Raw genomic sequence first — 27,821 nt, 5'->3', positions numbered from 1 at the left:
TATTATGATTATCATTACTATTATTATCTTTAGTTTTATTAGTATTATTATTCACCCTACTATTATAATTATCAGTTTTATTATTAGTCTCATTATTGTTATACATCTTTATGTTATACCTGTACCTGTTATACCTATGTTCTCTATGTTCTTGGCAATTCTTACTGAATTGAATATTGTTCCTTAGTTAATCATGAATATTTAATGGTACGGGGAAATACTTAAGATTTGAAACAAAGCTTCTAGGGGCTCAATTAATTTTTCTGGCTGCTTGGGGGCAGCGCAACAAACTGTAAACACAATATTGACATAATATCACCCTATGAAGTTGAAACGGTGAACTTGTTGGCAGAATGTAGTCTATTTGCACATCCAGCAGACACAGGTCAAAATTAGCATGTTTCTGACCACCTGACAAATGTAATTCCATATTCACCATATGTATTCTCCCTTTATATCTGTCTCCACCAATTCCTGGGGGAAATATCTGGCTCTTTACCTGCTAAATGTTCCACTATGTTCACCAGCTAGCCGGTAACTTTGTTTGTGTGTTGTTTGATGCTGGCCAGGTAGCTTAAAGTGGGTGTTCCAGAGCTTTTTCAAAAGAGCTGGCTGCTGTTGCTGGAAACAAGGCTGGTGAAAGTGGAGGCATGGGCAGGAAAACAAAAATAATGAATGGAGAGATGTTAAAATGTTCCATAGAGCTGAGGGGAACTGCAAAATTGGATGATAATTCTCTGTGGGTAAAAGATAATTTTTTCAATTCTAAATATAAGAATTTTGATTAACACAGCCTTAGGTTTTTATTTCCCAATAAATGTGTACATATATGTACAAACACATAAGTTCTATTCCTTTCTTGTCTAATTCGACCACATTAGTTGACCAAAGCACTTACTCTTCAAAGTGTAGCTCCTTTCTGCTGAGAGGAGAGCTGTAATAAGTAAATTTATTCACACATTACCACACTATGTCCTCTGTTGACTTCTAATGATGTTTTGAGAGGTCAATAGCTTGCAGAAAAACAGTTACTAACACTACTCATGTTGCTGCAGCTCTACAGCACAACAGCAACAGCACCCTGTCGTCCTTGATCACAACAATGGTCACCCACCAACTGCTAAATTCATCATAACAAGCATTTGTGTACCAGCAGGCTATATCCCTGATTTCCCTCTCGAACAGCAGATGTTGTTGTCAAGACCCTTAAGGATTGTGCAACAGGACTGAAACCAAATCCACCAGGAGAAGCAAACTGAATCATTACCATTCAGTGTCCTGTTTCTGCAGCTCTCCCACAATACCTGCATTCTTTTGTCTTGCTGCAAAGTACACGTACCTGCAGATCATATAAAGGAAAGGATGGGAAATGTCTTTTGTGGGCGTAGGTGCAATCAGTGTAATATCTGCATCTTGAACTCAGGTTCTTGAAAGAACTGTCATTTAATAGGTCACAATGAAAGAGCGTTTTGCCTTGCTTCCATAATTTACAAAGATAGAGTCACAGGAGTATACCTGGAAAGATGCCCCAGACAAATATGAAAGTGTGAATTGTTTTTGATGTATAATGTCAAGCTTCACAAATATCTGACTTTTCTATGCAAAAATTATACAGCATGAAGTAAATACTACTGTTATAAAGTGAAAGGGTAGAAGAACAAAATGTTCTAAATGTCAAATTTTTGCACATTCCTTTACTTACATTTAATGACTGAAATTACTTAATTTGAACTTTTTTCCAAGACAAAAATATCAAAGGTTTCTCCATATACCTTTTCAAACATATGGCTGTGTTTGCTTACAAGAACAGCAACACACCATGTGTGTCACAACAGCAGAGAGACAACAAGCATTCAGCTCGGGGCCATTATGAGCTGGATGTGGTAACTGAGAGGCTTAAAATAGAGCGCTGATCCGATAATGGACTAAAGTTTATGATCGTTAATTCTCAGAGGTCTGGACACATGTGTCTATACAGAGAGATGGATGGTACCCTCCCCCTACACACACACAATTTCACATTAAATGCATTTAGTGATGAGAAAAGTCTTAACAGCTGGCAAACGCAAGTGTTTTATTTGCTCAATTTACGAAGAGGAAAAAGTGATTTTTCCCCTCAGCTGCTTTTAAATGTCCTGCTCTATATGTGTGTGCGTCTGTGTGTGACATGACTGTAGCTCAAATTTCGTAGCAGTGAGATGCCAAATCAGCATATTCACTGTTAATCTGTCTTGAAATCCTCAGATCATCCTTAACTAGAAGATAGACAAAAGCATCCACGTCAACAATAACAATGTCAATAACAATAGCATCACCAGCAGAGTCTTACACAAAGCAATATTAACAAAAGCAATACCATTAAGGGATTGTTTTAGTTTAATACAACTTGGTTTCATGTTTGTAGTGTTGGCTATAATTCATACTGGTAATAATAAAATTTCCCTCACCATGTTAAAGTTCTGCTAACACAGAGAGGTTGTTTCAACAACAGGGCAAGAAACATGAGCCTTAAGATGATCAGACAGTTTTTAAAGAAAGTTCCAGGTTATCCAAATTTATTTGGAAGAGTAAACCAATGTGAAATTTGTTATTACCTCAGCTGTCCGCTATAAAGATCCATCACAGTTTACATATATTTTCTGTGTTCAGTTTTGACCTATGGTACTTAACATAGCTGTGTGCACAGCATTTTCCTGTATAAATAGTTAATTTGGGTGTGTTCACTTTCAGTTTTACCTCTAAACCTATCTGATAGTCTGATGTAGAAGGAAATGTGAGCCGTCAGACAATGTTGTACCAATGTTGTCATGTTTGTCAATCAGTTTGGCGAGAATAATGTTATCAGAATGAATAGAAAAGAGGGTTAAAACCATGAAAATAAGATCCATGTTGAGCGTGAAAGTCCATTCTTGACCTTGGAATTAGTAGGTTAACTCAACTCAAGTTCCACTTGCTTTTTTCCCCACAGTTTTCAAATCAGTCTTTATCAGTGGATGTAGTTTGCTCAGTTGCTAAAAAGACAGGTCACCGGTTATTATCTGTTACCAAGTAACTGACTGAGCTATCTCCTTGACAACTGAGCAAACTCCATTGGATAATGAGGAGCATGAGATGGGGTTGCAAACTCTAGAAAAAAAAAAAACTTCAGAAGTGGACCTTAAGTTAAGACTATTTTGTCGAAAAACATCCAAGCTCAAACAGCTGCCATAACAAAGTCAACAACACCATCCAAACAAATAACAGCAACACAAGTATCATCAAGGTCAATATCAAAACATCAGCGGCACCAAAAAACTGCACCTTCCACATCAAAATCACTTGTTATGTCATCAACACCTTGTTATTGGCAACAACAGCAACCAGAATGAACATGGTGATTGTTAACGCCCATCAGCAATATCAAAAACACCGAAAACATCGTCAGCTTATATAAACAATGGTAACAAACATCAACAAATTCCAGTTGCATGAGCAATCACCACCAACTTGATGGCTGATGACATCCTCCATCCAATTTCATCGACAAACAAACAAAAACAAAACAAACAAACAGCAATGACCAATCACAGTTCACTAAGCAGAGAGAAAGACTGAAGAGAGGAAAAACTGTCTGAAAAAATAGAAGAGGACAGATGGACAGATGAACTGAGGATAATCTTGTACACATACTGTAAGTGTTCACATTCCACATGAATGTGGAGAAAAGTGTGTTAATAAATGTATACACATTCAGATACACACACTCATACACATATGGAAGTGCATCTGACAGTACTACACATCCAGGCACACACACACACTCACACACACAGTTAAACAAGGGCTGCAGCCCATGAAGTTGTTTTTGTCACATAGCAAACAATCATCTTTTGTTCTATTTATTAGATGCTATTTATAATGGGGATAATTGAAAATAAATTGTAAAAACTGCATCCACAGTTACAAAAGGAAAGCTTGTTGTAGTTGAACACAAGGACACACAGGGAGATGACATATATGACAAAGAGGGAGATGTACAGAGAAATAAAGACAGAGGAGGTGGGGGGGGGCTCTGCAGTCCCAGAAACAGTGGAGAGAACAGTGCCAGCAGCAGGAAAGTAGAGCAAAAATTAAGGGCAGCGTGCCCAAGATGGATTGGTGACTTTCCCACAATGCATCACCATCATTGCCATATACTTTGTCTTTCTACAGCCCTCCCTGGAAAGACTTTCATCTAACCTCATCTAGACATCTAACCTGAACCCAGAGTCCAAAGCATGGAGCTAATCCAAAGTTGTGTTGAGTAATAGTCAGGTAAAATTTGTTCACAAGGACAATTTTTTTCTGTTTTGCACTTGCACTCTTACTGTGATCCCCCCTGCTGAGAGCTGCGTACCTGAAGCTCAAAAACACACTGACACACACACAAACGAAGAACACACTCCTGTTGGTATTGAATTATTGAACAGTGAGCAACATGGACACACACAGAATACACACCAGGGGAGGTAATAAGACACCGAGGAGAGCATCATGTACATGTCTGCAAACAGTCACGCATACACACACACACACACACACACACACACACACACACACACACACACACACACACCTGCCAACATGTGCTAATACTGGTGACATTAATCCATGGTTATTGGACAGAAAATGGCACATCACACACTGAGGAAGGGTATTAAGAGGCGGAACAGAAGAGGTAGTGCACATACACACACACGCACACAAGGCATACACTGGCCAGTGGAGGCAAGGGTGACCCAGTGTGAGGAGACAAAACATGATGGGTCAGTGTGAGATCTGTGACATCACATCCTGACAACACACATTGCACAGGATGTCAGCTCAAAAATGCTGATGCAGAAACATTCAAAACTGTACTAACACATGGTATTAAGCTTTAGTTTTTCCACGTGCTGCTGCACCTGAACACAATACTGCTGCTGGTGAATGTGACTAAAAATACTAAACTCTGTATCTCGGTTAGTGTCACTGTTATTGCTGGCAATTTTTCATTTGCTGATCATCCCATCAGCTGTCATATTTTGCTGCTGCTTTTATTTCTGTTCTCTTCTTCATAACACTGATCAAAACACTAATTTGTTCCTTATTCAAGCACTGCAACCACCTCTCCTCTTCCTCCTCTTCCTCATCCCGCTTTTCCATGCTAACCGCAAATCACTCCTCCATCCCACATGCACATATTTCCCCCCTTCCCCTTTTCTGCTGATGCATCAGGTTCAAAGATCCATCAGCAGCTCTGGCTAATGTGTGGCTGCAACATGGCCGAATCGGATCATTGAATCCTGCACCAGCCTGTATTCAATGTGTGTGTGTCCGTGTGTTTCATGTCCGGTCAAAACCCTGCCAGCTAGAAGTCCATCTTTCGTCATTACACAACGTGACTGAACTTCCCTCTATTCAGGGGAAGTTTTCCTAATCCCTGCACGGTTAATCCCAACCTGCATGTCCTGTGTGTCCCCCTCCAGGCTGCAATCCAACCAGATGCAGCTCATTCCTCACAACAGGAAAACACACAGACGCTGACAGGGACTGACTGTCAGAGGTTTATGGGGCGTTGAATATTAATTATGGCATAAGACATCAAAAGAAACAAGACAAGCGTTGCTATGAAACCACTAAATTCATTAAGAAATGCTAAACATGTTAACACCCAACAGTAATACTGCTGCAAGTACTTTGTATGATAACTCAAGTCATTCTCTATATACTCTATGATGGGAATTTTGTAGAGACATTAGAGGGATTTAATATTGTGGCTACTATACCAGGAAATTTTACAAAAATGCTACATTTTTTGAAATGATACCATAAAGCTGTGATTCCCAACCAGGAGTACCTTTACCCAAAGGGAAACTTCTGCAGTTTCCAGGGTTAATGTTGAAAAATGGAGTAGCTCAACTAATTTAAAAAGATTTATCCACATATTGAGTCAGCTTTAATACCTGAACACAACATGTTTCAATTGAGAGTGTGGGAAAATTAGTTATCAAGAATAAATGGTTGAAATACATACACAGCTAAAAGTACTGAATATACTGTAAATTAACTCCAAGTAATGGGTAAATGGTTGACATAATTAGCAGATAAACAATTGAAAAAGATAAAATGGACAAATATGAAATAACTAAAAGTAATGGATAAATGGTTGAAAAGGTTAACATAGCTAAAAGTTAATAGATAAAAAGTTGATATAATAAGCTAAAAGTAATGGACACTTGCCGAAAGCGACAGCTAAATTAATAGCACTGTTAGCTAAAAGTAATGCATAAATGGTTGACATACTTAGCTAAAAGTTATATTTATATAGTTAAAATAGAAAGCTGAAATTGATAAATTGAGAATTAATTTGAGCTCAAAGTAACAGAAAACGATAAATTCAAATTGACAAAAGGTAACGGATAACAAGTTCAAATAGTTAGCAGACTAAAATTAACATAACATGTTCAAATAATTAGCTAACTCTAAAACGAATGGATAAATAATTAAAACAGCTAAAAGTAATGTTTAAATGGTTATAATAAAATCTAAATAAATGGACAGTTGAAATTGTTAGCTAAAAGAAATAAAATAAATGGCTGAAATAGCTAAAAGTATTGATAAATGATTGAAGTAGTTATTTAACTAAATTAATGGATAACTAATATTGTTATGAAGTCACTGCTGACTGTTAATTTCACTCAGCACAACATACTCATACAAATAGCCCATTATTACAGTGATTGCCATAGCAGAAAAATAGCCCCGCCGAGCAACAGAAATCCAACATGGGACTAGATTAGAAAGTGTGTGAGGTCAGTACTCATTTTGGGTCGCTATGGTTATATCCTTGAGATTACTGTAACATTGCGAATGAGTCCAGTAAGGTCACTGTAAACTCACTATGGAACCCCACATCTAGACTGAATCCCAGTGGGAATATTACTGGAATATCAGAGAAATATCTAAGGTGAAGCTGGTCAAAGCCGACTGTACTCACGTGCCGAGGACTTCTTTAAAATCAAAAATATTTTTGATGTCGTCGACTTGTTTTTTCCACGTTTCTCCCCTGCCGGTATCTCCGTTCTCCCGAGCCATGGCGCAGCGTTACTGGGCCAAGTTCGATCGACAGTGGGCTGGAGAGATGCGAACAAAAGAAAATAAAGACGGGAGAATATTTAAAAAAGAGACTGAAGCCGAGCCGTGCGTAAGAGGTTTGGAGAGTCCTGGTGGTCTGTGGTCTTCTGCTGCAGCACCATGTAAGTCCTCCTGCAGGTTACCGTATCCCTGCTGCCTCCCTCCTCCTTCTTCTCTCTGTCTCCCGCCGATCAACTAACCCCCCCCGCCACCACCCGACTTCCCCTCTCCGGCAGTCTGGACAGCAAATATCAAAGACCCGATAAGATAACAGCACTTCTTGTTGGAACTTTCAGAATAAAACTCCGTTGAGTTACATAATGCTGCTGCATGAGCGTGAAAACATTTATATTTGTTGTTTAGATGTTCTGACAATGATAATTAGGTGTAGATATTGCTACTACTAGCATTACCACTACAAGGACTAATAATATAAAATCAATATCATCAACATCAAACAGTCCTAAAAACTTTATGTAATTCTTCAACTTAATAGAAACATAAAATAAACCTGAAACATAAAAATGCTATAACACAATCATTTTTAAAAAACATAAAAATGTAATAGAACCACAACAGAATCAGTTTAGAGAGCCAGTTACCACAATCCTGTTTGTAATGGTTTACGATATTTAATTGGTCTGTTTCTAATGTTTTCTATAAAACCATAGAGATTTCTAGTAGTTCTTATTGGTTTCATTGCTTTTGAGATAATTTCTGTTATTATGATAACAATCAAATCAGACTCAAATGCAAAGTGATACTTCGCTTTCACCACAGGGAACAATTTTTCCTCTGGTAAGGAGAATGGTGAGGCTATTTGCTATTGCCAATCACATTACCTTCTGAAACAATGCCTCAGTTCTCTCGAGCTTTTATTTTGATGGCTAATATCCCCAAATTTCCCTTACTATGGTGGATAGGTATGTCTAGCTTGACCACAGATTGACTGCCACCTGCAACTGTTTAAACGCCGTCAATTGCAGTCTGCACGTTGTCGGGGTTTCCGCTTCTCCACAATATTTTGTTAAAAATCCTCGTTTCCTCATATTAAGTCTCTCCTCTCAAGTGAGATTATGTACTGTATAATTACCCCAAAAACGAGCTTTATTGCGACATTGCATGTTGTTATTGCAATGAAGGGTGCTGATTGGATGCTGCTCATACATCCTGTCCTACAGAGACTGGTGTGTATATGTGGCTGGTCAGGACGTGTCAGCAGTAAAATCGCAATGCGGCAAGATGCTGACAACAACCATCATGCAACCGATTTGGGATCCCAAAAGGCGTCTGCGTGGATCAGCACTGCCGCCCGGAGATCAGAAATGACCCTGACTGCAGCTGCACATTCATCTCTGTTTAACCGGCCGCATATCACCTGGATTACAAAGTTTCAGTTTGCATTGGAGCACTGATCCCCCAGACCATGACAGCTGCCGGGGCTGAGGTCAGCCCAGGTTGGTTACTGCCCACAACACACGAACACACTCATACGCACACTAGACCCGACTTCTGGCCTTATTACTTGTGTGTGTAATACTGTAGGGAGAAACAGAGGGGGGGGGGGCAATGTTGTTGCTCATGAGTATTCCGACTGCAAACTACTGCAGCTCATCCTCAGCAGCAACCAAGGAAAACTCCACTCCCTCCTCCTTTCCTTTCCCGCTCCCCGTCTCCCCCTTCCTCCCATTCATCTTCATCCATCACTCTGAGTCAGCAGATCTGCCCTCCCCATCATGAAGGATGATTACCTAGCTGCAAAGGAAGGACGAGATGAGAGGAGAGAAGAAGAGGGCATATAACCGATGGTTAAAAAAGGATGAAAGTTGAGAAAGATGAAGGGGCAGACTTGTCGCTTGCACCTTAAACTCAGCCATAAATTGGTTGCATTTGATGACCAATAGCTCTCAGGACAGGAATAACACCTTCCTCATAAATATGTGACAAAAAATACAATCTTTGCACTAAAAGCTTCTGGGTATCCCTGACTTAACTGGCCTCACAGGCAAACCTTTGCCCTCTAATATTTTTTTTTAGGGCCTATGGTATAGTAGTAGCAAAGCTCTGACACAGCCACCCTGTTTACATCAGGTCAGCTATGAAGGTGGACTAGTTCTGCAACATTAATTTCATTATCAATTAGTTACTTGGTAAATAAAATGCCAAAAAAGGGGAAAAAAAATTCTCCATGTTCAAGGTGACTGCCCGGTCTGGCCAACAGATTTGCAGCTTCCGATTTGGTACATAAAAGAAATTTAACTTACAGCGATGAGCGACCGTTTCTCAGTTTTTTGCACCTCTTACTGTTAGACATTTTAGTAAAAGCCTGTCTGAAACTTACTTTCAAATAGTGAAACCTTTAATTTATTTGTGAAAATACAAAAAAGATGGATTTCATTGCTTTATTTCACACCTAGACCAATTTGGACTAGGTCCAGATCAAAAACCACTATACTACAACTGGATAAATCTGGAATAGATTATCCCAAAAATGCTAAAGATTTTTTAAAACACAGTTTCAGATTTATGAAACCTTTATTCTAATCTGAAATTATGTTGTTAAGAGTCCCTGGCTTCTCCGGGATAATCTAGTCCAGATTTGACAAAGTCTAGGTATAGTGGTTTTTGATCTGGACCTGGCCCAATGTGGTCCAGATTCGAAATAAGCAGTGAAATCTCCCCTTTTTGCATTTTCACAAATAGCATAAAGGTTTCACAAATCTGAAACCAAATCTGCCGAATTGAAGCTAACTTCAGCGTCGTAGCTACTTTATGGTTTGAGAGTAAGTTTGAGAGGTGTTTATTTTTAGTTATAAACAGTAATAAACACCTGTTGTTGTTGTTATCTGCCTGTAAACAGACAGAAAGTCATAGGAGAGGATTGACTACATCTATTTATCAATTGCATTTTCAGTCCTTCGAGCTTTCTGACTCTGCAAACCACCGTGTTAGCTGACATGGGAACGCTTAAGCCATTCATGGCAGTTACCTAACTCTAACAAATTCATGTGGCATTTTCCTGTATGCTGAACACCTGGGCAGTTTACAGACATATTTAATTTATTGGGAACGTTCACACTGTCACCACTGGAGACAATTTGTGGCTAACGCAGCAGGCTAGCTAAATTAATGGTGAATAAAGTTAGCTAGGAAATGCTGAGGGCAAAAAAAGAAAAGTGCACACACAGTTGCTATAATTAGCAGGGTTTACTACGGTATGTGTAACTTGTCTAGTTTAGTGTTTTATGATGTGGTGTAATGGATGTGGTGTTTACATTCACTCTGCAGCTCTCCTGTTGTCTGTGCTGGATTTTGACTATTTGGAGGAAACAGGAATAAAGAGGCCTCAGTCAGGGGGATTCAAAGGATAGCTGTACGGAACCAGAGCGGTTCGTTTGACGTGATCTTTTAGCTGTTATTATCACTGTCTTATCATGACTCCCAAAATGTCTGGTCAGTCTTTGCATTGATTACATGGTAGGGTGCAAGTAGCCACCTACATTTTTATGAATTACATAAAAACTATTTGAATGCATATTCCAGAGTGCATTTTGATTGTCCTGATGCTAGAAAACATTAGTACATTGATCAATGTACTGATTGTAAGAACATAATGAGGTTTATTTTTTTAAGTCAAGGGGTTTCTTCTTTAAGCCGAAGAAAAGATGATTGAGCAATCCTGCTGTCTACCAGCAACAACCTGCTTTATATTCATACAGTTCACCATATTTGCACCTTGGAGCTATAAACTGGGACTACGAACTGCCCAGCACAGCCACAGTCTTTACCAGCTCTGATGGAATTGCCTTATTACAGACAATGTGGCACAACTATTTGTTCAGGACAGACAACGATCAGGACAAATTTTCCAAGCCAGTCTGAGTATTCAGACTACTGGAATTCACAAGTCCATCTCCTTGTTGGATATTAAAAGAGTTAATGTATGTAGAGCTGCAACGATTAGTTGATTAACGATTAGTCAATCAAAAAGAAAATTAAATGCCAACTATTTTTATAATCAATTAATGGTTTAAGTCATTTTTCAAGCAAAAATTTGTCAGACAAAAAAGAGACATTAAGTTACATCATTTTGTGCTCTAGAAAATTAAGGCATTTTCTTTTCTTTTTATTTTTTTTTACTGTATTCTGTTGTTTTATAGACCAAAAGATGAATCAACAAAATAATTAGCAGATTAATTTAAAAATGAAAATAATCATTAGTTGCAGCCCCACATGTATGTAAACATGAGGGTTGAAAAGGATGAAGAGCTCCTGTAAGATTGAACATACTTGTCAGCAAACACTAGATGGCAGCAAAAGAGTGTTTTTGATGACTGGCTGGCTGCGCCAAGTATACCTCAGTCTACTTTGATTAACCATTACCTCCTTAAGGTCAGTTATAGGGATTTGAATCACAAGTGTCTAGAGAGTCAGAATAAGCACTGTGGCCCTCACAACAAGAGTGTTCTGGGTTCAGCCGTGCCCTTTCGGTGTGGAGTTAGCTAGTTCTCCCTGTGCCCGCGTGGGTTTCCTCTGGGTACACCGACTTCCTCCCACAGTCCAAAGACATACAGGTTAGGTCAATTGTCAATGTTTAATTGCCCGTGACTCATTGTGACCTGCCCAGCCTCTCACCCAATTGCAGCAACCTAGTATGTATAACCAAGTAGTATAGTATGTGTATATGTGTGTGTCTGTATATATATGTATATATAAATATATATATATATATACCTGGCTAGAATGGTTAGGATGTACTTTGATACAGTCGTGTTTTGAGCTAAGTGCTAACTTTAGCATTAACAGTCAAGAGATCGTCAAAGATATTATAATAGCAGCAGCTGGATAGGTCAGTGGTTAACACTGCTAACTTTGGCGCGTGTGGTCGGATGGTATTGAAGAGAGGGACGATGATCAGAGCGGAAGGGGTTGAACTACCAGAAGGCAGCATTGTAGATGTTCAGGACAGCTACAAATACCTTCGGATCCCGCAGGCAAATGGGAACCTTGAGGAGGCCGCAAGGACGTCAGCCACAGCCGAATTCCTACAAAGAGTAAGGCAGGTCTTGAAAAGTCAGTTGAATGGGAAGAACAAGATATGGGCCATCAACACGTACGCCCTGCCAGTTATCAGATATCAGGCTGGTATAATTAGCTGACCAAAGAAGGAGATAGTGGCCACTGATATCAAGACAAGAAAGCTCCTGACAATGCATGGAGGGTTTCACCCCAAGTCCAGCACCCCGAGACTGTACACTAAGCGGAGTGAGGGAGGCCAAGGACTGGTGAGCATCAGAACCACTGTCCAGGATGAAACAACCAACATCCAGAAATACATCAGGAAGATGGCCCCCAAAGATGAACTCCTAAGTGAATACCTCAGTCATCAGAAACCCGATGATGCAGAGGAGGAGGAGGAACCATCATGGAGGACTAGCCCCTACACGGTATGTACCAGCGACAGATAAAAGAAGTTTCTGATATCAAGAAATCCTATCAGTGGCTGGAAAAGGCTGGACTGAAGGACAGCACAGAAGCACTAACCATGGCAGCACAAGAAAAAACACTCAGTACAAGATGGCAGGGATCTACCACACCAGACAGGACCCCAGGTGCAGACTGTGCAAAGATGCTCCTGAGACAGTTCAGCACATAGTAGCACGGTGTAAGATGCAGGCAGGAACACTGTACTTGGAACGCCATAACCAAGTGGCTGGCATAGTGTACAGGAACATCTGCACTGAGTATGGGTTGGAGGTCCCAAGGTCACAATGAAAGACACCTCCTAAGGTGGTTGAGAATGACCAAGCCAAGATCCTGTGGGACTTCCAGATCCAGACTGACAAACTGGTGATGGCTAACCAACCGGACATTGTGTTGATCAACAAACAACAGAAGAAGGCAGTAGTGATAGACGTAGCAATCCCAAGCGACAGCAACATCAAGAAGAAGGAACACGAGAAGATCGTAAAATACCAAGGGCTGAAAGAGGAGCTAGAAAAGATGTGGGGAGTAAAGGCAAAAGTGGTGCCTGTGGTAATTGGAGCACTGGGGACTGTGACCCACAAACTGGGAGAATGGCTCCAGCAGATTCCGGGTACAACATCTGAGGTCTCTGTCCAGAAGAGCGCAGTCCTAGGAACAGCTACGATACTGCGTAGAACTCCTCAAACTCCCAGGCCTCTGGTAGAGGACCCGAGCTTGAGGAAGACACACCACCTTCCCTCATGGGAGGGGGGTGAGAGGGAGATTTTTTTTAAATATATATATATATGTGTGTGTATGTGTTTAGACCAAGAAATGTAGTTAAAAACATGTTAACATGTAATTATTTAGTTTCTGTGAAATGGTAGATTGTTAAATTACAGTGTAACAAATCATTCTTGATTCATTTTGAGGGGAAAAAAGCTCATCTCCTCTGTCTCTGTGCTTTGGACATTGCCCTACAGTCCTAATTACAACTTAGTACAATTTTAAGGTTTATTAAAAGCATTTACAGTGTCTCATTTCTGGCCTTTTGTTAACCCAAGTTATGGAACACAGATCACTCTCAATTTCTAAGGTCAGTCTTACACTGTCTATCTGCTCCATATATGAAAGCCAAGGTTTCATCACATGAGAAGTTCGTGTAAATGATAGTGCCAACGGTGTACATACTTCAGGGTGTTTGCACCCCAGTTTCTATGATGAAAGTAACTGGTATGACAGAGCTGTGAATTTATATATGTGCTGCATGATCAGTCCTGAAGACATGCCCTAAATTTTGTGTTATACACATTTTAATATAATAGAAGAGCGTTTGAAAGTGTCCCAATAACCTGTCCTGGTGAGTGAATCCGGATCAGTTATTATTAATCCTAGATCATTTCTCTGTATTGTCTGTGCTTCTCTGTACTTGGGACGAGTTATTGATCCCAGATAATGTATCTGTCAAAGGTGGATTTGTGAGAAAACAGTTATGTAGACTTTGGATTTTGGTGGCTCTCAAAATCATTAATTGCTCATTAAAATGTGTCATAAAATTTGCATAAATATGACAGTGATCACTAAACACAAACAAGTCAAGCATATGTCATCTGTGAATTAATGAGGCTGACCTGAATGAATTATTTTTATAAATAGATCCCCTAGGAATCAGAGATCTAGCAACTGCAAGAATGCAATTTTCTGCAGTCATTTCTACAAAACATGGTGAAATCAGAAGGATGCTTTCTGATTTTTTTTCATTCTCTGCTCTTTTCCTCAAAAATAATCCAATCCAAAACCACTTTAATATGCCAGAATCAAATGAAACAAACCTTAATCTCAAACATGTTACTGCTTAAGGGACCTATTTCTCCCCAAGAATGACAGTGATTAAAATACAGACTTGATGGGCTTGTGCTCAGTTGACCTAAAGGTTTACTTCCAACTTAATGTCACAGTGCCACCAGCAAGACCAAACCAGACCAAATAAACATGAAAACGTAAATAACATGACTAAGAGTCTACAGCCATGCTAGCATGGCTAGCCTGACTAGCATGGTTAGGATGTACTTCGATACAGTGGTGTTTTTAGGTAAGTGCTAACTTTAGCATTAACAGTCAAGAGATCACCAAAGTTATTATAATTCATCCTTTGTGAGCATAAATGTCTGTACCAAATTTCATTACAATCTATTCAATAGTTGTGGAGATATCTTACTCAAAACAACAAATATCTGGTTCATGATGGTGCTAGAGAAAAGTTAAGGGCTCACTAAAGTCATTAGCATTCATCGTCAAAATTTCACAGCAATGCATCCAGTAGTTGTTGAGATATTGTAGTCTGAACCAAAGTGGTGGACCAACACACTGACTTCACTGACTGACTGATATTGCCATCCATTGAGCCATGCTGCTAAAGATATATCACAATTGCAACAGTCTTATGTTCTACTTTCCAGTTTATCCTGTGCCTTTGTGTGTGTGTGTACATACCATATTCTGGCTAAGGAAGATATCAGAAATTGTTAACTAATATTGGCAAGGCTCTTTCAGGGCATAAGCGTAACACATCAAAGATAAAATGCAATCGTGCTCCAATTAAAATAACTGCTCTAATAGTATACTTTTAAGATTAAATTCAGCAACATCGTTGAGGCTGTAGATGGGTCGGTCACACTGACACAGATGGATTCTAATATATGTGTAAATAAATGAGATGATTTTTTCCAATGTGCCCTAATACCATTTTTGTTTAGTAGATTCTTTTTGTCAAAGTTCCTGTGTCATATGGAATAAAAGAGTGATGCAGCCATGTTGGGTATAATGTATATAGAGAGCCCATTTAGCTGATACCTTTCTTATTTCATTATGTAATTAATACCATTATTGTAACAATATTTTTATTCACTTCAATCTGCCAGTTTTGTCAGTCTGACCCATCTCTGGCAGGAAGAAACACAACGAACTGATGAATTGTAAGTGAGCAAAGCCACAAGTGAGAGAATATTAAGTGGGCTGTGGAAGGATAATTTGCTATTATATATGGCTGTAGCGCACATTAAATGGGGATAAATACCTAATAGTGCAAGTTTGTACAAGTTCTGTAATCCTTCAGATGAATGTTTAGTAGCCACCCTCAGTCTCAAGCCTTTTTTGGATAGAATAATTCTGGAGTTATTTAGCAGAGGTGTCAACAAAGTCAAAGAAGCATATAACAAAATGCTATAAAGTTTGTTTTTCAGAAATTTTACCATGCCTCTTTTCATTGTTTCCTGTATACTTGGTGAGCACTGTTGCTCCTTGGCAAATGGCTAGACCAATAGACTGACAGAATAACTACATTGTTTGTTTCATAATTAAAACCATCATCAAAAAATGCAATATGCAATAAATGTTTTAGATCAAAACGTTTGACTACATAGAAAAGTTTTTCGGCCTTAATAGATACTGATAAGGGTTCAGATGGGAATGAAAAAAATATGAAACAATCTGAAAGGAAGAAGTACACACACAGAACAAGCAGGACAGCTTCAACATTTTTGAAGATGAGGGGTTTGCCTATGCAAATTGAGAATAAGTTGATCAGTAGCCCATACATTCCTTTATTTTATTCTACTGGCAGGAGAAGACCTTAGCAGACCACTCTGCAGAAACTACATACTGGTGGGTGAGCAACACAGAGAAGTAGAAAAAGGTCACTAAACTCCATTGAAAAATAGCTTGATTTGCCTTTGCTATTGTGTTCTGTCATTTATGTAGTGTATTGTAATACAATATTATAAGATTAATCCCAGTTTCAGCAATTTGCTAATGTTTTCTAAATATGTTCTTGGTCTACGGCCTTTGTCAGGTAAGGTAACCTTTTTTTCCATTTGTTGGTTCCTAAATGATACCTTGGGCTGATCCCTGTTCAGTAAAATAATCCAGAGGTTTTATGTGTTGTTACTCTTCAACCACAGTTGCTCCAGAACAAGCCGTACTACAAGTATGTGTGGAACAGGAAGCTGCTGGAACGAGTCAAGGACGTAGTGCATCATGACTGGCTCATGTATATAATCCATTGCTTTTTGAGCACTGTCAAGTAAATTTCATTTGTGCTTTACAGAATTGTTTGGCTCTTGCTTTTATTTATGTATCTATTTGTGCTTTTTTAAAATTGGCATCATCAACTTGTTGCTTTGGGTATTAAAAGAAACTTAAAAAAATGTAACATTCAAATTGTTTTTTGCTTTTCAATAGATTGTAACACTATAACTGTATATAAAGTGCCCATACAACATCTGTTAGCATCAATTTTCACACACTAGTAAAAGACACAATTGTATCTCTCACAATGTCATCCTTTGTCACTACTCCGCCTCATCTCTCAGCATCACTTTTTGATTTGTGCTCGACCTCCATCAGAGCACTGGGATTACACTGTGAGAAAGTGTGTGATTCACCACAAAACAGCAGAAACAATTTGTGTTTGTTTTTCAGGCTTTAGCAAAACAAGTATGATGGCAATTAAGCAATGGTTATCAAGTATGTAAACACTGGTAGTTGCATAATCTCTCAATCTGTTATCTGGTCAGGGAAAAATTAACAACATTGTGCATACAGTATTTAATCAGATGACATACATGGCTTTTCTTTTTGGATGGAGAACAAGACTTGTGTTTTGTACATTCATACACATATTTTTTTTTTGAATTTTTTGTCTTTCATTTCAGTGCTACAGTAGCTTTTGCTCTGAAGTCTTGACAGACAAAGGCTGTGTATCAAGGATTTGTATTAGGCTCTACATTAATTATTTAATCTGGATTTTTTGAGAAGCTTTTGTAGTATTGATGCATAGGTCACTGCTGCAGAGGGGCTTTGGGCTAGATGAGAGCTGAATAAACAGTCTGATTTATTATGGTCAAACTCTGCCTTAGGTTACCTATACTGAAGTTTTCAATCATTTTCTATCAGGTCTGCTTTATATAAATCAAACTAAGCTGTGTTAATTTGTTGGCTTTTTGCATTTCAGTCAAAAAAAAAGTTACTATTTTATATTTTATCAGTAATTATTTTTTAATCAATTTAGATTTTAATGCAATATTTTGTGTTTTTGTGTTTGCCTAATGCCCGTGTGTTGCACCCTAAAATGCAGCCGGTAGATAACCAAGGGGTGCACTTTAAAGTCAGTGCTGCCATCTCTTATCAGTCAGTGTCTCTTTTTGGGCAGCATGCTGCCATAGAGACGCTGTGTGAACATTTTGAGTTCAGACAAATCCCGGAAACTGTTTGGCCTTCAGTGCTGTTTTCCTGAAAGAATGAGAGGGCTGATGGGTGCAATAGCAGGAGACTCGGTGGATAGGGTAAATGCAAAAATACAGAAATGTTTTGCTGATGTAGAGAGACACTGAAGCAGGCAGAAGAAAATACATTTTTGAAAAGATGCAATTTTGCGGTGTAGATGTATATGACATAGCATATAAAGTTTGGGAAATTCATTTTTAAAAAGTGGTTGGTCTACTGAAATAGAAAAAAATAACTCAGTTATTTGCTTAATATTAGATGTTACATTGGACAATAGGTTAATTGGTTAGAAATAAGTCAGAACTTTTGTTTCCTTTGGCTAAGTTTCAGCAAATCAATGATGTAATTTAAATTAGCAAAATACATGAGCGATTCTTTAGACCCACTGCGCTCCATCTCGCTTGGCTGTAATACTTCAAGAGCCAACACATGTTTTTATGCCCTTGCCCTGGCGACACTCGTGGCCAGAGGCATTGTGTTGTCCATCCCTCTGTATGTACATATGTATGTCCCAGTCTCGTAAAGGTGATATCTCAGGAGCGCCTTGATGGGATTTAGGGTTAGGGTTAGGGTTAGGGTTAGGGTTAGGGTTAGGGTTAGGGGTTAGGGTTAGGGTTAGGGTTAGGGGTTAGGGTTAGGGTTAGGGTTAGGGGTTAGGGTTAGGGTTAGGGTTAGGGTTATACTTGGACTCAAGGATGAACTGATTAGATTTTGGTGGTCAAAGGTCAAGGTCACTGTGACCTCACAAAACAAGTTTTTGGCCATAGCTATAAAATTCATATGCCAATAATGACAAATTTTCACACAAATGTCTCATAGGATAAAATGATGAAGTGGTGGCATTTTATATCCAAAAGGTCAAAGATTAACTTCACTGTGACATCATAACATCTTGCAGAACACTTCTGGCCATCATTCAATGTCATAACTCAGGAAGAGAGGGAGAGATGTGACTGAATTGGTGATACTAATCTTGGGTGCCCAACTTGAAACTGTGGTGAATTTATAGATCTTCTGTGCTGCCAGGTTGAAGATGTGTGAACATGTTTCTCAATGAAATCATACATGTCAATAGAGTGATAACTTGATAATGCCAAAAAATACCCTTAATACCTTTCATTAAATCCCTTCAAAGTCTTCACTAAATATAATATATAAGTCTGGACAGATATGAATGTAAACTGCAACTTGACTGGTTGGCAGAGGCATACAACCACAAGGCGGTAATTCTAGTTTGGCTTCTACTTTTAGATCTACGGCACTGTACTGTTGAGTTGATCAGTGAAAATAATAATGATGTCAATAATATTAATAATAATTGTAATAGTTTTTAAGGTAAGTTTCCACTGATTTCAGATGCAAAACAAGCATGGGGTTAGGGTTAAAAGTAATAGGGAACTACAAAACCGATAAATTTAATATTGTAAATGAGATGTATGTGTACGTTCACAAACAGGTGATTGTGTAATACTGTTGGTTTCATATATTACTATCATTATTATTTCTCCTTTACCCACCAACTACAGAGCTTCTGGTCTACGACCAACCGGTTCACATCACCCTCATGCCAGGTGATCCATCAAATTTGCCAGGACCCGCTTCTTCAAAAGAGGAGCCAACTGTGAGGTATAGTGGTTGCCAAGGCAACAGGAAAAAATAGATAGTGGAAGCAGGGCTTAGAGCCACTAGGATAATTGATATCACTCAGGTTGATCACCGGGGGTTAATTTCACCCACTACCTTGAATATGCATAAGTGTCTGTGTGGGTGAGGGGCGAGAGGAGGGGGGAACTCTAGGAACAAACGCAGAGTTCCTGTTTCTATTTGGACTGCTGCACTGAGATTTGGTTGGACACAGTTTTCACTATTTCCTGCCGTTGTGTGTGTGTTTTTATAGTTTGACACAGTTTGCCCTTGGTATTGGCATACTTTCTCTTTTAGATGATATTTTTACCTCCACACTGAAGATTTGTTTTAGTTGTCAATAACACACATTTGAGCAGATGAAGAACACAACAAGAGAGAACCACCAAACTATTAATGTGGAGTCTGTAATAGTGTCTCATGTACAGGGTTTTACTGATGATCTCCTTCAAGTGTCAGAATGTCCATGTATGTACACCACCCGTCAAAAGTTTTAGAACACCCCCATTTTTCCAGTTTTTAGTGAAATTTAAGCTGTTCAAGTCCAGTGAATAACCTTAATTGGTACAAAGGTCAGTGCTTAACTGCCTAAGGTAAAACAAAAAACTTATAGGTCACCAAAAACTGAAAAAAACTAAATTTAATAGAAAACAGGTCTTTTTCAGGGATTAAGAAATTGGTAAATTTACAGCTTTACTGCAGCAATGGAAGTAAATGAAGCCTTGAAAGTTGATGCAAACAATTCCTATAGGTGCCCCAACTTTTGTTGGTACTTACAAACCCTCTGTGTGTACAAAGGCTGTTGTAAGAAAATGTGTTATTACACCCTCTGATGTGTTATTAGGACAATACTGTACTGCAGGAAGTAGTACTGTATATTGCAACCAGAATGGTGAGAAAAAGGTAAGTTACAAAGGAAGACAGACTAGTTGGTCAGGGGTTCCTCCTAGATCCTTTTCAGATCCCATCCTTTTCTTTAGAAGAAAAGAAACAGACAGTGGCTTCACAGGATGAAAGACCAGCACAGTCTCCAGCCTTAAACCCAATGGGGCTGGTTTGGGACGAACTAGACAGAAGGTGAAAGCAAAGCAACCTGCAAGTGCAACATATTTGTGGGAACTTCTGCAAAAGTGTTGGAATTAATTTTCTGAATAATATTTGATTTCCATTGTAGAGAGACACTAGTGTTTTGCTGCTGAATGATTCCAAAATTTAGAAGATTCCATTGTTGCTTTTTTTTAAAATCCCAAATCGTTTACATGTTCTATGCTTTTATTTCAGAAACACTGATATATTGAAATATATAAAATTTAAATAACAGCTGGAAAAATGTAGGTTTTCCAAAATTTTGGGCTGGAAGTGTATTTTAAAGGAATAATTTAACATTTTGGGAACATTCACTTATTTACTTTCTTGCAGAGAGTCAGATGAAAAAAATCAATAACACTCTCATGTCATTACAGCATATACGAAGCTACCGCCAGCAGCCGGTAACTCTAGGAAGTAAGTGCACCTGGTCAAGAAATAGTCTTGTGCATAACCCCCATAAAACCACATTGTGTTGTTATTAACCTTCGGATTTTGTATTTAGGTGTTCTGGTGGGCAGTTTTTTGTTTCCTTAAGACAGACCCAGGCTAGCTGTTTCTTGTCTCTGTGCTAAGCTAAGCTAAGCATCTGTGGCTCTTAGCTGCAGCACATTAAACAGCTTAAAGGGATAGTTTGACATTGGGGAAGTATACTTGCTTGCGTTCCTGTCGAAAGATAGATTGGAAGATTGACACCACTCTCCTATCCAGGGGTTCAAGTGGGCCGGAACAATCTGGAACACTGTTCCAGCACTTTAGATTAATAAGTAGGCATAAATAAATCAGATTGGCAATTTCATACATAATAATGTCAGGTGAGTTAATTTTTCGTGTTGCAGCGTGGCGTTCCTTCCAGCTAATGCCATTAAAATACTCACTCAACAAATCAGAAAGTAATGTCACCCCACGGCCCAGCCCCCACACTCAACACACATCCTTTTTTCCGTTCTCATCCATAGTCTGACTGGCTATCAAGCATACCAGGACAAATCCACCCACCCACCCCCCACCTTCCAAATCCCACCTAAACCCCTGCTCAAGTCTGTAGCTCAGACATGTAGTCCATTGCCTGGCTGTTTCCCCATTGCCAGTATTGATCTTTTTATTGATTTTCGATATTTCCTAGAAATATCAACCCCTTCCTTTTAATAATATAAAAATGATTAAGAATAAATTTTAAAAATCCCCTTGATATTATTTCTGATTGCAAAGAGGAATGACTTATTCATTTGATGCAATTCAAATCAGTTGGACTTTAAAGGTGCTATATGTAACTTTTTGCTATTGCTACATAGCTAACATTAGCATTTAAAGCTGTTTACTTACCAAGCCATCTTTGGGTTTACAAGACAACAGGTTAGAATAAGCCCTCTGGGCAGAGCTACGTTTTCTTTGTCTTCTCTTTTTTCTTTGGACAATGAGGGCAGACTGGATAACAGTGACTCAGTATCACAAAGTGGTATTACAAGACGGGATGGGCCATGGCTAGCCGGCTAGCATGCTAACTTCAGTAGAAGAAAACAACTGATAGAAATAGAAGGAAATCAAGAGTTAACATTGGCATTGCTTTCCACTGCTGGAGACAGCTCTTGGCAAGGAAAAGGAATGACGTTTTATGCTGAGCTCGCAAAGTTACTTCTAGACTGGTAACTAAAGAGCTGTTAAAAATAACGTAGGCTATGTAGCAATAGCAAAAACTTACATATAGCACCTTTAACGTCGTACATTTTACACGTTTTTGCTGTGTCATTCTACCTCAACCTTCACTACTGTGAAACTGATCTGAAGCCTAATCATTGCAAAAATAAATTTCATTCATTCATTCATTTCCATGCATTCAATAAATTTATAATATTTATTTTATATTGATGCAGGATGCATAGAATGACATCTATTAGAAAAATCTAGGTCAGCGACTTGGCTAAGAGACCGTTTGAGCTCAGTGTCTATGCATGTTGATTACATTTGTCCGTATCACAGAATGCATCACCCCTTGCCAATCTTTGCCATGACCGTCAAGATTAATTGTTACATAAGCAGAATACCTTTATGTTTGGCCTGAAGTGGGCAGATGTCTAGGTTGTGATGGAGATGACCTTAATAGGAGACTCTTCTTCGTCATCGTCATCATTATATCAGCACTACTGGTATGGGGTGCCATCTCTTTATGTTTATATAAAGCCCTGTCTGCCTGGAGGCCTGAGCAGCAGTGCAGTAGAAAAAAAACTGATGATGAAATAGTATTGGAGTGAAGTGTCCCCGAGCTTGTGTTTGTATCATCAGTTTTGTGATACCTGCAAGCAACTGTGTGGGATAAACTGTGGAATGAGCTGACCTATTTCCTGTAATCTATCTTCTGGCTGCCTCACTGGCCCAATTTGACGGCAGGCTGCAGGTGTGGGATTCCGCATGAATGGCAGATGGATTAAACATGATTTTAAAACAAAGAATGAATAGAATAATGAAAATGGAAGTGAACGCATGAAATAGTGGGACAATAACCTGGAACAGATGTGGGGGTCAGAAGTAACTCTGTTGCTCAGTGTGGTGTTAGACCTCACAGTCCAGTATTACACTTTTATTTTTCCATTTTTATTGGCTTTATGAAACAGACCTGGCCCTATTAACGCATGTTACCTCATCTCCCCATATTTTAGTAGTGAATCTAGAGTTTTGAGAAGAAGTTGGATGCAGTTAAAAGATTAATTTTCTGTTTAATTCTTGGATTTTGTTGAAAACTTCATCTTCAAAATGACACATCCCAGGGTGTGACATATATTGGCGATCATATGTCATGCACTCATTTGATCTGATCTGAACCACTGATATCAGAACTGCCTTTCAGAATTTCAGATTTTGCTCATCATTTCTTATATTTAGCTGATAAATTAAACACATTCTGTTGACACTTTCAGCAGGGAAATCCAGAAAAGTTGCTGTATTATTCTTAGCTACTTAGTAATGTGATAACCTTAATGCCTTAAATGTTAAACAACCAGTTTGAGGTCCTCAGTTTGGCTGTGGCAAATCATGTACGGTATATGACCCCCTTTTCCTGGAAAAAAAGGAATAACAGGAATAAAACTGACATCCAGAAAAAATTACATTTTCATACATTCATCAAGAGAATATTTGCACTGCATAAGTGCTTTTTTCAGAAAATTGTTCACATTCACACACTGTATATACAGAAATCATTATCATTTTGAATCATCATACTAATAAAACACTGCTACATAAAATTTCAGCCCATAGCCTGTGTCAATTTTGGTCATTTTAAATATTAGGACACTCAGTTGTGTAAGTAGGCAGTCTTTATGATTGTCTTGAAATTTTTTAACTCTTTGACCATGGCTGTAAAATAGTTGTAATGCTTTGAGCTCACAAATCTAAAACTTTTACTAGAATGAATTTCAATGATTTAGTTAGATTATGCAGCACCCTGCTCGAGGACACTTCTAAAGAATTCATTCAGGACAGTTTCTGTAATACGATTTTGGAATTGTATACATGGAGCAACCATGGCTGTTGTCCCTCTCAACAGGTCACTAATATCTACAGTGGTTTAGGATCATACGCTTGATCAAGTTGATGAAGTTATGGGAAGAATGGGTACTCTATTGAAGATTTCATCGCTTTTTTTTTTCTTAGTATGATTATTTAATAGCTTACACCTCATTTGTTCCCTTATTCGTTGTCTAACTGAATTTGTGACCCTCTGATTGTTTTTTAGGAAACTATGGTGCATTAAAGGGAAAATTACTTTTTACAACATTAGGATTGAACATGAACTTACCATTGTCACTAGAGAGATGGCAAGCAAGCGCGTCTACTGGAAAATGCTAACCTATAGTTGCAGTATATTGGCCTAAATTACCTTAATAAGATCCGTGTTGAAAAAGTAAATGAAATGTAGAGCACAAGGCCATAGAGGGTGAGAGCGTGAGCTAGTATGGATGTTAAACTACAACACAAAGTGGCTAACTCGGAAGCCACAAACTACATCTGTATGGAAATGACTACAATTTTCTAGCGTGCTTCTTTCATCCTTTTTGATATTTTCTACCATGCTTGACAGTTTTATTCAAACCCCATTAGGATTAAAAAGTAGAGTTATGTAATTCTGGGAATTAGGAAATCAGACACAAAATTAGATTGAAATTAGATTAATTGTTGACGCCACTATATCCGTCACTCCGTCACCTGTCAATGTCAAAATGCTATTTGGGATTAATGTTCAATTGAGGTTCTTTAAATTAATAATTTTAAAAAATCCTGTGAAAAATTACTGCAATGTGTGTAGCCGCTCTCTCCATCAGAATAGAGATAATGGCTGTGTTCTAAAAAAGTTCTTGTAGCATATGAAACGGCACCTGTTTATTTGTAGAACCTGTTTTTTCATTACCTTTTCTTTATGGTGATGCATGAAAACCAGTGATTGTTTGATTATTCCTTCAAAATCTTGAAATTCTGAATCCAAAAAATTGTAGACTTAAGTTTGAGAATTTGCTGTGCATCAATAAACACCATGCATTACATGCATGTTTTGCAGATTATGACCACAGTGTTACATTCTACTTATACTGAAATATTATATGAGTGTTATGGTTTGTAGTTATAATAACCTTTATTATCCAAGAAAAGCTGAATTGAGGGCCACTGGACTTGGTTGTATAGATACTTTAAAATGTTTCACCTCTCATCCAAGAGGCGTGCTCAGTTCTGTACTGACCTCATGACCTCAATATTTATAAAATCATGGCTACAGCTCTGCAGCCATTCAAAGAGAAATATATGATATTTCTTTCATTTTAACTTCATAACTAAATGATTTATGACTTCACTAACTGTTCAGGTCACCTAATATTAGGGAATCCTCCATACAGAAAGTCACCATGAGGTGCATATGGTTTACCTGGCAGCCCAGTTGACCTTTTGTAACACCTTAACAGATTTGCTTCATTCATCAATATTCATCATCTCATGTGCTGTGTGAGTGTAAAATAGCCTGTCAGAACACAACACTCTCACCTCATCTTTCACAGCATGTATTTTTTCTGCACAGCAAAATGTTGAGGTCATATGTTTTGAGTGAAAATTACATTTTAGTTTGTGGTTATATGTTTTTTCTCAGTAATGAAGCAACCTCAAAAAAATATTACTGTATAAGGTCAAATTGTAGAAACAAAATTAAATGACATCTTAACTCCTTTGTAAACAATATCCTAAAGGCAGCTTGACTTAAATAAAAGGTGCAGGATCTTGTCTTGAGGGTCAAAAGTGAACAGATGTATGTAAAGATTAAATTTCTGCTCCGATTGTAAATGAAGCATTTTCTGCAGTCTAAGGCTCCATGTGGCTCTATCATGGCATGTGCATCCACAAAAAGCCACTGAAGTGAGTATTTGTTCGTTTTTCTATTGCTATATATTATAAAGCAATACAGCAGACTGTTTTTTTTTTCTACAACTAAGATCATCATCTCGGGGTGGAGGGCTGGTGCCAATCTGTGGAAGATTGACAAGGCTCACAGGTTTGTGAACATTGCTACATACTATAACTTCACTGTGTAAGTGGCAGCTTTGTACATCACCCTCACATAAGGTTTAATATGGGATATGTTTGCATAAGTGAGTTCATTTCACCACTAGGGAAATTATTATATAAATATTTTTAAAACAGCTTTGCTGAGTCCACTAAAGCCCAACTTCAGCAATGTTCATGTGAAAATGTTCATGTGTGACATTTTGTTCTCTGTTTACTTTAAGTCTTAATGGATTTTTTTTAAGCCCCAAAAAATGCCCAAAGTGTCAAACCTTATTTCATGAGTGTTATTTTTGTTAAGATTGTATTTTAAATTTTTTATTTAACACTGGGCCATAACGCTGTTCATGACGCTCTCATAACGCTCTCCTATTCCCTTCCCATTCTTATTCCCTTAACACCCCAGTCTTACCACCCCATGGTCTTTGACAATCTCTGCCCCCATGTCAGACATAGCTGTAAAAAAAATGTAAATAGTTTTAACCATTAGAGTTCATAGTTCATAGTTCTCAATCATATCAGTGTGCAGTTCCAAGAGCTTCACTAATTTAGAAAGGGTTTGTTACTGAGGCAAATTTACATTCAAATACTCTTTTAGGTTGCCCTTTTGTCCCTTTCATAGTGACCAAATTAAACCAAGAAATTGTTAACATGAATAAACTTAAGAGCCTGCTACATACAGTGTGTGTGTGTGTGTGTCTGTGTGTGTGTGTGTGTGTGTGTGTGTGTGTGTGTGTGTGTATATGTATATATATCGTATCATTGTTATAGTCTACAATCAAGAGACGCCTTCATGAAAGTGCGAACCACTGTTAAAACTGGAGAACAGAAAAGCCAGATTAGAATTTGCCAGAAAACATCTAAAAAATCCTGCCCAGTTCTGGAACAAGATTCTTTGCACAGATGAAACCAAGATTAACTTGTACCAGAATGATGGAAAGAGTATGGAGAAGGAAAGGAACGGCTCATGATCAAAAGCATACCACCTCATCTGTCAAACATGGTGGAGGCAGTGTTATGGCATGGGCATGTATGGCTGCCAGTGTAACCGGGTCACTGGTATTTATTGATGATGTGACTGCTAATAGAAGTAGCAAGATGAATTCTGAAGTCTATAGGGCTCTACTATCTGCTCAGATTCAGACAAACGCTGCAAAATTGATAGGATGGAACTTCAGAGTACAGATGGATTATGACCCAAAACATACTGCGTAAGCAACCCAAGAGCTTCTCGAGGCAAAGAAATGGGATATTCTTTAATGGCCAAATCAGTCACATGACCTCAACCCAACTTAACATGCTTTTCAATTCCTAAAGACAACACTGAGGACAGAAAGATCAACAAACAAGCAGTGACTGAAGGCTGCAGTCCAATTTCTTTCGAGCCTCTGAAAATGAGGGACTGTGTATAAAAATGGCTTTCCTGCTTCTTCACTATGACCTTAGGCTTACCTTTACAATTTTAGTCTTCAACTGTATGCCAAAGTTTTCATAAGTTTCACTTAGTCACTCAGTACATTTTAAAAGGCTTTAACAACTCAAAAGATAACCCTTTGAATGCAGTAAATGTTATGTTTCCGAACATTGATACATGTTTCAGGGTGTTTGCAGAGTGTTTTGACACTCGCAGTGAAGGCACAAGTTGCTTTTTTTTTTTATTAAGT

The 27,821-nt window shown here is 38.4% G+C and overlaps 1 protein-coding gene across 2 annotated transcripts in view; it reads right to left on the bottom strand.

The window, feature by feature from the left end:
• Positions 1 to 27,821, bottom strand: part of camk1da (calcium/calmodulin-dependent protein kinase 1Da) — a 92,930-nt gene that overhangs the window by 60,145 nt on the left and 4,964 nt on the right. The window contains exon 2 of one of the 2 annotated variants that reach the window (XM_040147422.1): positions 6,998 to 7,133. In XM_040147422.1, the coding sequence (XP_040003356.1) occupies positions 6,998 to 7,095 (98 nt within the window). In that variant the 5' untranslated portion in view covers positions 7,096 to 7,133. Of the gene's footprint in view, positions 1 to 6,997; positions 7,307 to 27,821 lie in introns of those variants that run through there. The other variant, XM_040147413.1, reaches the window with a different exon arrangement.

Source organism: Xiphias gladius, chromosome 2, assembly GCF_016859285.1.
Source record: "Xiphias gladius isolate SHS-SW01 ecotype Sanya breed wild chromosome 2, ASM1685928v1, whole genome shotgun sequence".
NCBI lineage: Eukaryota > Metazoa > Chordata > Actinopteri > Istiophoriformes > Xiphiidae > Xiphias > Xiphias gladius.
This window is presented reverse-complemented; position numbering and strand designations above follow the sequence as displayed.